The sequence below is a fragment of the Cyrtonyx montezumae genome, unplaced genomic scaffold, assembly GCF_038088225.1.
Source record: "Cyrtonyx montezumae isolate F1298 unplaced genomic scaffold, pur_monq_1.0 scaffold_3, whole genome shotgun sequence".
Taxonomy (NCBI): domain Eukaryota; kingdom Metazoa; phylum Chordata; class Aves; order Galliformes; family Odontophoridae; genus Cyrtonyx; species Cyrtonyx montezumae.
The window spans coordinates 70,857,474-70,869,574 of record NW_027072034.1 but is presented as its reverse complement, the minus strand read 5'-3'; the positions used below and the strand labels follow the sequence as shown (position 1 = coordinate 70,869,574).

The following is a 12,101-nucleotide window of genomic DNA, read 5'->3' as shown; positions in this document are numbered from 1 at the left end:
GTCTCTCTCAAATGCCTAAAGGACTGCTCTTCTGAAAAGTTATTATATTTAATGTTTATTAAACATTCCCTTACAAAATTTCTTTGAAGCCTTCTTCACCCCTCCTTTAAACACAACCAAAGAGTAACCTGCCCACAACATATTAAGCTTCTATGCAGAACATACAAGCAACTTATTGGATTTTCCCATTACAGATTTTATAGAGAAATAAATTCTATTAGATGATATTCCACTTGTAAACCATATTTGAACACAAGCCTCCAGATGGGAAAGGTCAGCACTGTACATTAACCCTCTGAACTAGATATCCCCTTTGAAAGATTAAAGTTTGGCAGTAAATGGACCCACAAGTTTTTGAATTACTTTGCATTTAAATAATGGATTTCTTATTTTCATCCATCATTAACCTAATTGATCTCATTTAAAAATGCAAATTGTGGCACTGAACTTTCATGTTCACTGATATTATTCTTTACTGTTTACTGTAACTATCCTTTATGTTTCATTTGTTTCAAGCACTTATTAATACAGAAAGCTCAAACAAGATAATTTTGCTTATTAACACAGTGTTTACATAATTATTGAGCTAAATAATTAAATAGAATAATTTCTTATTTACTTTTTATTCAATATGAAGAGGTGTATATCTTCTAATTTGCATTATTATGATTACTATTTTTAAAACTGACTCTTACATTGGGAAATATGGAAATTTCACTCCCTTAAGGGAGAAAGAATGGAAAGCTGGTTACTGCAATACTGAAATAACATTGAGATATATTGTCCATACTAACATCAAAATTGTTGTTTACGGAAAAAAAGCAACACAGTTTGGGGAAAACATCAGAAGAGCATCTCAGGACAGATGAGTCTTGTACAAAGAGTAAATTTGTCCCAGAACAATAGGGAGCTAACTGTAAGATCTCAAAATTCCCAAGGTAACAGGAATCTACAAGAATATCTTGATTCAAAGAAAAAGCAAGAACATCACTTGAATAGTTGACCTCTAAAGTACTGGAGTACCTTTTGTGAGGCACAGTCCTTTTCTGTCAGAAAGGTGGATCACACTCAGATAGCCATGGAAGAAAAGATCTAGCATTTTTTTTAATTTATGTACTTCTAAAGGATTAAAAAAAAAAAGCCAACAAAAAACAAAAACCAACAGCCAACACACAACCTTGTTTTGTTCCTAGAGCTGAGTCTAAGAACTCTGAAGAAGGAATCGTTAAAGCCAAGAAAAAAAGCAATTCTGTTTCTTCAATGGGAAATTTTCTCAGCCTTGTGTTCTGTCTCTTTGCCATTTGTTATGAAGACTGCAATAGAACGGGCCATGCTTGAGAATGTCCTGCTGCATCTATGTCATGATGTAGTTCTTGACAGACTTAAGCTTGACATATTGGCTACCTTTTACAAGTTTCACAGGTCTCTGAAGTATCACATCTATAAAAATCTGAAGTGTGGAAGGCAAAGGGACGAGGCAGGACTCTTCTCCGCAGTGTGTGGTAATAGGATGAGGGGAAATGGTCACAAACTGATGCATAGAAAGTTCTGCACAAATGTGCGTGGGAACTTCTTCACAGTGAGGGTGACGGAGCATTGGCACAGGCTGCACAGAGAGGTGGTGGAGTCTCCTTCTCTGGAGATGTTCAAGACCCACCTGGACACCTACCTGTGCAACCTGGGCTAGGGAGCTGCTTGGGCAGGGGGTTGGACTCGGTGATCTCTTGAGGTCCTTCCAACCCCTACAGTTCTGTGATCCTGTGATCACAGTTTCCAAACATTCTTACTACTCCAAGACAAAATGGTTATAGCAAGAAAGCAAATCATGCTAACTTGTAACAGCAAACTGCAAAGCCCTGAAGGTGTAAATCTCAAGGCATTTCTTTCATGGTCCTGAAGAATCATGCCCTTAGAAAATCCAGATCTTTTTGCTGCCTCAGTACTTACAGAAGAACTGTGCTTTACTTCATTAAGTGAAGATATAGTCAGATAAACATTTGCAGTGATGGCAAAAACAAAACAAATTCCAATACTACAGCTATCTTCACTCCTGCCTCAACATCTACCTGTACTTACTTGCACTGGCTTAATAGTTTGGCAGCCTGTTACTACAAAAAGGCAACAAGCTCATGACTGAGAAAGTTACCCTGAAAGGCCACCAATGTAACTTATTAGAATTAAATACTAACTTCTAAGGAAGACATATATATTTTTTTACTATATACGAGACTATTCTCATATGGAATGGCATTTTAGGCATTCTCTATAGGCATATGGTCTGACAGTCTATGTATAACCATTTTCTGACATTTTAAAAAATAACACCACATTCCAAATGGTACTACATAGGTTGCTCTGAAATTAATGCCTCCTATTTATTTCCATGCAAACTACAATGGTTACAAAGGACCAAATCCTAAGGTACAAAATGCTATTTTTCAACATAGCCACCACCATGAGCAATGCATTTTTTCCAGAGGTGAGCAAGAGCCTGCAGGATGCACTCAGAAAAATCTGCACCAGCAGAGGTGACCCACTGTCACCGTCACCACTGCTGAAATGCATCACTTAGAGCCTCACTGTGCTCATATATGCTGTTTGGACTCCATAAACATTCAGCAAGCATCGATGAATGTCAGTGGGTGTCACTTTTTCCGTATGGAGGAATTCAGTGACACAACTTTAATCCATATGCACTCCCATGTCAGATGCCATTGCGTCAGAGTGTCCCTGTGCTGCCATCTGTTGCACGGCAACAACATGTAACAGAAAATTGGTGGGAAGGTTCAACCTCTACTGCCACACCACCACTGTCTGCCTCTAATGTCATGAGCCAATATAATAACATAGGCTGCTTTCAGAGCAGCCCTTGTATACTATTGTCTGCAATAAAAATATAATCCATATCTTATATTTGCACATAACACTTTTCTTTTTGAAATAGTGTTCAAACAAAAGCTTGAAACCAGTGAAGTAAAAATAATGGGCTGAACACTCTTAGTGGCATCAGGTAATATAGGTCTGATAAAAGTATTCTGTGTTACACCTGCAGAAATTCTAACACCATTCTGTCGTCAGAGAAACCTCCATTTGTTAATACACCACAAATCACAGTAATACATTGTTGTTGAACACACACACACCATTTTCTACATGGCTGCACAAGTGAAATTCTAATTTGCTTATCTGTAGTCTCCTGCATTTGAAGCGCTTTGTTTATTTAATAAAAGATCGATAAGTGTATTTCCCAGACAATAGTCAACAATCTCTTGGAATTGTTGCCAAATTTTCAAGTCAAGTTCAGATGCTCATTGCAAAAGAATCTAATAAAAACCCATCAAATAAACAGCCTATCACAAAAACATTGTTGGAATAGCCAGTAGAACCAAGCTAGCTGATGGCTATATGCTTGTCAGATTGACAATTCACTGCACATCTGTGTCTGCCAATATAGAATTTACTCAAAATTGCCTCTCTAGACACTTCTTTACATAACACATATTTAGCTTATTAGTGCTGTCATTTGGGAGTGTGGTCAGCTTTTGAACAGAATTTCCCTGTGTCCGTTAGCACAGATCACATCACAGCTGCCATTTTAGAATCACGATGATTAGGTTTGAAGTTCAAATGATTTGATTTCACTTTAAAGCTTCAGAAGCAGCCTCTGGGGCAGGCTTACACAATTAATTTTTTCTGAGGTCTGCTGGGTAATTTACTGTAGTCAGAGAATTTTTATGAAGGTAAGGTAATTACCACCGGGTAATTTTATGGCACTCTGTTCAGTGGGAAGCAACATGTTGGCTGCCTTCTGCTTGGATAAAACGTGGAGGAAAATGAAGATGCTGCCTCTGAGAATCATCGCTTGTCTGACACATAGAAGAAGGTTGAACAGAGTTCACTCACTTCCCAGATCTGGACCAGAAGTTGTATTTGCCCTCAAAGTATCTTTTCAGGGTATGCACGAGGACTTTGAGTATACAATCCTGTAAATATTGCCATGTGAAGCTTTCAAAGCTGAAGTACTGCACTTGTGATTCCTTAATACAGGAGTGAAGAGCACATTCTTATTTTAGTTTAAATGCAGAAGTAAACACTGAAACAAAACATTCCTCTGAGATTTGTATTTATCATTTACAAGAAGCACTTCCTAATAATCAGTGGCAGCTAGGCTGACAAGCAAACTTCAGAGCAAAGCCGCGGGGGATACAAGTCTATTTTAGGTTTACTATTGACAGTAAGGGTCAGAGGAAAAATAAACTCAGCAAGCAGTGTCATGCTGCCACAAACCTCTGCTGGCCAAGCAGAAACTAAATTATGGCTGAACCTTTCAGCACAAGAGAAACAATTGGGCTATTGAGCTGCCCTACAGTACACAGAGCATGACATAGAGATGAACAGGATTAAGCACAAGTGAGACATAAATTACTGATAAATAAAGCTTAAATGGCTGGAGGACGTCATTATTTCAGTCTGGAGGGGGGTACAACATGATTACCTAAATAGCATCAATATTATTTTAATATCTGAAGTCTGCCAAATTAATTTGGAAAGCCCTGTGAAAACAATAACTGATCACAGTCTCTGTCAAGATATCTTCATTTTGCTCAGTATAGAAGTAATACACTTATTTCCAGTTCTGAACTTCACCATTATAAAAAAAAAGTATGTAGTAAATATGTTGTGCAAAATGTAATATGTATGTATGCGTGCATTAAAAAAACAACACTTTTTTCTTAAAAACTTAGTTCCCAGTCTTATTTAATGTACTGTAATACTACTGGTGAAAGTTGATTCTGTACTGATATCACTGTTGATGGTATTACTGACTTTAGTATTAACTTTATTTCCCATTACAGCTCATGATAAAAGCGGCTGTGTCACTTCATAAGCATCTCTATCTACATCTCTGCAGACTCATTACAAATATCTGTTTCATATAGTCCCATTGCCCAGGACAGATTTGATAGTACTCTATCATTCACTAGATATAAATAAAAAGCTGTCATTCCAAACATTATGTCGCTTTCCTGTTTCTTACCTATTGTCCATTGGAAGCAAACACAATCCTGCAATTACTATTGTTCTTTTGTTTTTCTTAGCTTTCTTTTTGTATTTTGATGAAGCCAGTGTTTTGTCCATTGTCAGGGGCTAGTTTAATGAAAGAGGATTTTATCTATCTGTTTTTTTACTTTCAGGTATAATTACAGAGGGCAGAAAACAACAAAATTAGCCAGATAATGTATTGCTCTTTTTTTTCTAACATGAGATGATGCCCTGGTTATGGGTATCAATATACCACAGACATAATTCTTCAGATATTAGGAAAATTTTTAAGAAACAAGTGCAATTCTATTGGATGTATTCTTCCTCTGCCAAACTGATGTTCAGCTGAGCCACTCTGTTTCAGTTGTACTTGCTTATCATTCTATTTCCAAGCTCTCTGCTCATTTGAAATACCCCCAGGACATTTGGAACAAGTGCCCTATGGAGCAATGCCACACTACTTTGCGATTTTAGGTGAGATAATTTTTGGAACTACAGAATGTCAAATTAACAGATTCTCATGACTTTTCTCTTGGGGTCCTGTAATTCATCTGTTTTGTCAGCATTACTTTTGAACTGTTGTCAGCTGGCATTGAGGATATATTGAACCAGCTCATAATGAGTTCTGTGAGCATCACTATCATTAATACAAATACAACGTTTCTTCTATGTTTGTAGTCCTAGGAATTGATGGGTAAAAGTCAGCAGCTTCCAGTGACTGTAGTAATAGCAGATATGATTGTGAGCAATATCAGGCAGATAAGCAGGAGAATAAAATTAAGGAACCCGATTTCAGTGCTGTGTATTCCTTTCAGAGTCTTTGTGATTGCTGCAGTAAATCATTCCTCTGCACTTTTTCCTTCAAGGTTCTCCACTGAGCAACATCATTAATTCCCTGGATCTCATTCTCTTTTCCTAAAATTTTCTTAAAACTTTATCTCAAATAAGACTACTGGGTATGTTGACTGTGGAGTTGTATGTGGTAAGGAAAAGGACAGCAGACTGTTCCTCGTCTCCTTATTTGCAATAAGAAAATGTTGCTTTTAAGATTGCACATGGTCTTTGTTGACCATGAGAAGGGATTGTGAATAATTATTCATGTCTTGTGGCTTTTGGTAAATTGGCAGTCTGAGGGGGTAGCACAGCACATAAAGCACATCCAGTTTGCCCTTGTTGGAGAATTTCAGTGAATGTGCAGAAAGGTGAGAAGGGTCTTGTTCAGAAAGTGAAGCAATAGGCAAAGTAAAAGATGCACCCTGCTGCTGTTTAGCAAGGTAGTGTCTTGTTGCCTGGGGAGCAAAAGGTTAAGTGACATATCCAGAAGTTTTACATCTGAAAGGCCACAGAAAGTCTTATTGTAGCCTTTACTATTATAAGCCTTGACTTATTGTAGCCTTTACTATCAATCACATTACACTGTGACAGAATTTAAAACTCCTATAGCAGTCCTGTTTCTTTATATCATAGAATGGCTTGTGTTGGAAAGGACATTAAAAACCCCACAGTCCCAACCTCAGCTCAGGCTGCCCAGGGCCCATCCAACCCAGCCTTGAGTGCCTCCAGGGATGGGGCTTCCACAGATTCTCTGGGCAGCTGTGCCAGCGCCTCACCACCCTCTATTTAAAGAATTTCTTCACAACATCTAACCTAAATCTTCCTCCCTTTAGTCTAAAAACAGTCCCCTTTGCCTTATCACTATCAGACTGTTTAAAAGGTCTCCCTCTGATTTATAGGCCACTTTTAAATACCCCACAGCCTTCTCTCTCCATGCTGAAAAAGCCCCGTTCCCTCAGCCTTTCTTCATAGAAGAGGTGCTTCAGACCTCTGGTCATCTTTGTGATCCTGTAGTACCAACATCTTGAACAGGACATTGGAGAAAGTGCAAGCAATTTGGAAGTGAAGGCACGGGTCATACTAGTGGATGATGAGGATGGGATTTAGAATTCAGGGAAATAGATATTAAGGACTCATCGCCTAGCAGAAATGCCATCTCAACATTTTAGGGGAGGCAGGTGTTTAACAGTCATTGGTAAAGAAAGGCTTTGATCTCCATCAGGAAAATGATGCATAGGACGCATCAGAAAACAGTTATTTTCAGTACACATTACTTATGTATACCAATCCACATCTGCCTCATTTCAAATGTTATGCAGATGGCATTTTTAGCAATGCTGTCAGCTTCTATGCATGGAGTGCTTTTGCCATCACATTTTATGTGTTTTATATACTTACAGAACTATCTCCGTGTTCAGGAATGAGTTATACATGCCAGGAGTCCTTGACGTTGTGTCTTGGGAACTAGCTGCAGTTACTGGCAACTTGTCTGCTTCATGGACAAACTGGTTTCTAATAAGTTCTATTGCTTACACGTACCCTAGAAACATCTGTGAAAGCTCTCTCCCCTTCACTTGATCTGGCAGTATTTTGCAGATGTCTCCTTTCTCTAGATGGCAAATACTGGTGTTCTGCAGAACAGTATGCATAACGGTATACTGAAGAATGGTGATTATAGTTCAAGTGAATATGAAAATGTCAGCTGGTGGTGAAAAGGTGTTCTCCTGAATCTCTCATAGTTTAAAAGTGAAGAAAGTTGACTCAAAGGACATGACTTCAGACTACAGCAGTCAGATACATAGGCAGCTTATTCAACTTTGAATGCGTCTAAACTTCGAGCTTATCAACTGATATAGGCTGGTTTAGCAATAGAGATCATTATATGAGATTAGGGACCAATATATTACTTTGGCAAAAGGAATCAGTGAACGCTAGTTCTAAAACTTTTTAGTTTAGCTTTGTTTGGTATGTAAACAGCCTTGTTTTTCTCAATGATCCTACTTCATAGAAGCACTGAATTCACAATATCTTTGCATCCAACTGCAAACTTTTTTTCTTTGATTTCACACACATTATCTTGGGTTGTACTGCAACAAGACAGGAAGTTGCTCATTAGGATACAACAAACAATGGAAATTTGCTAAACTGAGGAAAAACTGTGTTAAGCCAAGCCACCATGATGAAGCTGATGATGGAAAACTGAGGTGGAATTAGGTGGTCTAAGACCACCAGGGACCCTCCCATGCATGCCCAGTGGGACGCGTATATTAATTAGTTATTGGAAAACAATGAATATATATGCCAATGTATTGCATATGTATGTCTTAATTATTTGAATGTAGAACTTCAACTCTGAGAATTTGCATTTGATCTGTCAAGTTGCCCAGTACGTATCATGAGGAATAAAGGAATGCTGTTTTCTAAAACCACACTGGGGTTAGAGAGTTTTCTTCCTGGATTTCAGTTGACACTACTTTAATATCTTCTATAGATAAGGCCCAAAAATAAATTTATAAAGGGCTCTTTTTCCTACACTTTTCTTTTTAACAGCATTAAACAGTTTCATTAGCAGTTTCCAAAGTTAGTGAATAAAAGTTGCCTCTTCATACCTTTGTTTCAAATTCTGAAATTCTTTCAAGAAAAGTCATGAACTGCTATGGTCTTTATATTAAAGTTTTCCTTGACATTACTACAATGATAAATGAAAAAGACAAATGCATTTCCTCTTTTCTATGTTTAAAGCAAACCAGGAACTTAACTTACTAATCTTTTCAAAGTTGTTTCTGAAATAAAATAAAATAAAATAAAATAAAATAAAATAAAATAAAATAAAATAAAATAAAATAAAATAAAATAAAATAAAAGAGAGGTTGTCTAAAAGAAAAATGCTATCAATACTTACTGTTTTCAGAAAAATTTTAAATTTCCTACAATAGAAACTCTGAAAAAAAAACCCCAAAATTATAAAAGCAAGCAAATATAATGTATATTACTTACAGTGTATTTCTAGAACCTGCATTGCTATTTGAGGTGTAGAGTTTAGGGATTCATGATCTACTCTGCAGCTTACAACTGCACCATCATCATTGCGATCTGCGAGGAAATCCAGTGTGCTGCTGACTGTGAATGTTTTACGATTTGCATCTTCTTCTTTTAAATACTTAACATCTGAAAGAAAAAATAAACAAACATTTTTGTCCTCAATGCTTTCAGAAAGAAATAGTCCAACCAAAATTCTTTTTTAAAAAAGTTATCCTTCACGTATTTATTGACCTCTTTAAAGCATAAGTACGTAGACTGTAGCTAGTCTACTCTTTTCTCCTGTTGTCAGAGCAGCAGATAAATACTGATGATGAAAACTCAAAATCAGTTACTTGATAGTGGACTCAGAGGGCGACTGCTTTCATCATTCTCTCATGTTTATGTCCAAATCTGATAAAAACTATCTCTGCAGATCATTAGAAAAGTGTAGTCTCCTCCCATCCTCACTTGTTTAATATATTCACAGTATGACTAAATGTTAAATTTTCTACATTCATCTTTCATAGTAATGCAATACAAGAATATTACTGAATCAATGTGAACAAATGGTTGTATACATCAATCTCATGCTTATGTTATTCATTGCTTACTGTGTTGTTTGACTAGAATCATGCTAATTTATTAACTAAACCAAAGTGTATATACCAAAGTTGATGACAAACAGAAACAGAGCACCTCGTAGTATTTAATGGGATTTACAGATGCATCCCACGAACACTGTCAATAAAGTTACTTCAAGGATAGCTTGCCCTTAATGTTTTTTATCATGATTCATTTGCCTACTCTTTCAGAGCAGAGCCCATTAAAAAACTCCACCAGTTTTCAACTCCGATACTGTGGTGTTGGGAGCCTACAGCCATGATTAAGAAGAATTCAATTCAGCTCAAGGTTAAGTTTTAGACTCAGTAAGTTTCACAGTAGGACGTACAAGTTACATCAGAACTGGAGAACCAAAAGACTAAGCATTTATTTCTAAAAGTTATTATGTATTAACTGCAATATAATATAATCTTACATACATATCAGAACTGGTTTACTTGGTTTCCAACTATTTATAGTAGTTACTGATTTCTTTATTTCAGCAAGATCATAAGCTGGTTATATTGATTTGTTACAAAAATTTAAAAGATATATACATAAATGCATAAAAATATATATTAAATTACACTGAGATTGCATATGTCCTCTGTGTCCTACGAAAATGAAAACGTGAAAAGTTTCAGCTTTATAAATTATATTAAATCCCATTAGAGAAGAAGATGACCTAAATAAAATTTGTATGAAATATTCATTTTAGAAAGCAAATGTTAAATGGCTTAAGCTACTTATTTTTAGAAAAAAATACCTCTGAAATCAGAAAGATTTTTTTTTTCATTGTCTCTGGATAAGTGAAGACACCACATAGTTACACATTTTCTACCTTTTTCCTAAGGAATAATCATTTTTTGCATACAAACATTTTTCAGCCTGTTGGTAGCAAAATTTGAAGAGATTTCAAATTTATATGATGACCATCAACATTTAGGAATCTGAAGATAAGGAAAATATTGATTAGAGCTAAATCAAAGTTATTATAATCAAACCATGAATTTATTCACTAATTTTTGAGGCACATAATTGGGATTTTGTTCCAAGAAATAAATATCAGAATTCAATAATAAGCACCTATACAGATTGCTTTTTGTTTGTAACTAATGTATGCATTCAACTTCTTACTGACTTTAGGAGGACAGAAAGCTCCTGAGAACTGCAACAAATTTAATTTCAGTGAGAAGCTGCGGACACTGGATCCTTCAGAAAAAAAAAAAATCAGATGATTTCCTTGGCAGATGTTTAGAAGTCTTTCTCTAGACACCTCTTGTTTAGAGGGTTAAAACCTTAATTCCCTCTAGTGGGAATGATGGCACTAATATTGTTGCTGCTGACATCCTTATGAACAGAAATACTTAGCTTGTCCACTTCATCAGCTGTATCTTCTTGGATGTTTATTCATAGCAAAAGAAAGATATGATCATAATATATGTTATCAACATTAACTTTTCTGAATAGAAACAGCAGTGGAGATCAGGCAGTGGGCATGCTTGCCTTCTGAATATTTACTCAGAGTTTTACAGAATGTGTAAATATGTCTTATGCTTTTTAACTTATTTTCTTCCTACTTCTCTCAGCTTAAAAAAGGCTTTAAAAAGTCCAATATGGAGGAACTTTGCCTGGAAATCACTATAATCAAAGGATTTGGGGAATAACTAAACCAAAAACAGTCCTACAGAAGAGGAACTGAGGGTACGGAGCACAGGTTCAACATTAGTCAACAGTGTGCCTTCACAGAGTTGAGAGTTAAAAAAGGATTGCCTTGCACTAGCAATAGTATAGCAAGCAAGAAAAGGAGATTATTCTCCTTTATTTAGTATGTTTGAGCTGCATCTAGAATCCAACCAGTATAGAAAAGATGTCAACTAATTGGAATACAAAGAAAAGTTGGAAACATTTGGGTTTGTTCAACCTGATGAATAGAAGACAAATTATTGTCTTGAATTTCTTAAGAAAAATCCAGAGCCTTCTTGAAGCTGTACAATGAAAATTGAGGGGCGATGAATACAAGTTATCAAGACAAATTCTGATAATGTTTCATGAAATAATGAAAACTCCCCAGTAAGGTCTTTCAGTTATTTGAAACTTCTACCCCAGACAGACCGTGGAAACTGTCCTTGGAGATTTTTCAAAACGAAATCTGACAAAACATTTAGCAATCTGATGTAACCTTCAAAAAAAGGTTGGGCCATACCAACTATGTGGACCTTTTATGACTATAAGATAGGTGTACATACAGATATCCCCATATTAACTAATACTGGTTCATAGCTCACAAGTAGATGTTTGACAGTGAAAATAATAAATAGAAATGATATTTACCATTCATTGTTCATTGGCATTTAAGAGAGTCCATATATAAAACATTTGTGTGGAAGCACTGAACTTATAAAAAGTTCATTTTGCTGTTCTTAAAAGGCAAATATAGTTCTTATTTACATTTAACATCAAGTTCTACCATGAAATGGCTTTTCTACCTAAAAAAAATTCATCCTCCACTTAGTGGTTTATTAAGACAAAATACTGGATGCCTTTCAGGGTACTTAGCATATTAAAGTTTTTAAACTTATTCAAAATACTTAATTATTTGC

General features: G+C 36.0%; 1 protein-coding gene across 2 annotated transcripts in view; it reads right to left on the bottom strand.

Annotated features, from left to right (window-relative positions):
* Window positions 1–12,101, bottom strand: part of CADM2 (cell adhesion molecule 2) — a 603,584-nt gene that overhangs the window by 107,808 nt on the left and 483,675 nt on the right. For both annotated transcript variants that reach the window (XM_065741859.1, XM_065741860.1), the window contains exon 6: window positions 8,875–9,045. In XM_065741859.1, coding sequence (XP_065597931.1) covers window positions 8,875–9,045 — 171 coding nt within the window. The remainder of the gene's footprint in view (window positions 1–8,874; window positions 9,046–12,101) is intronic.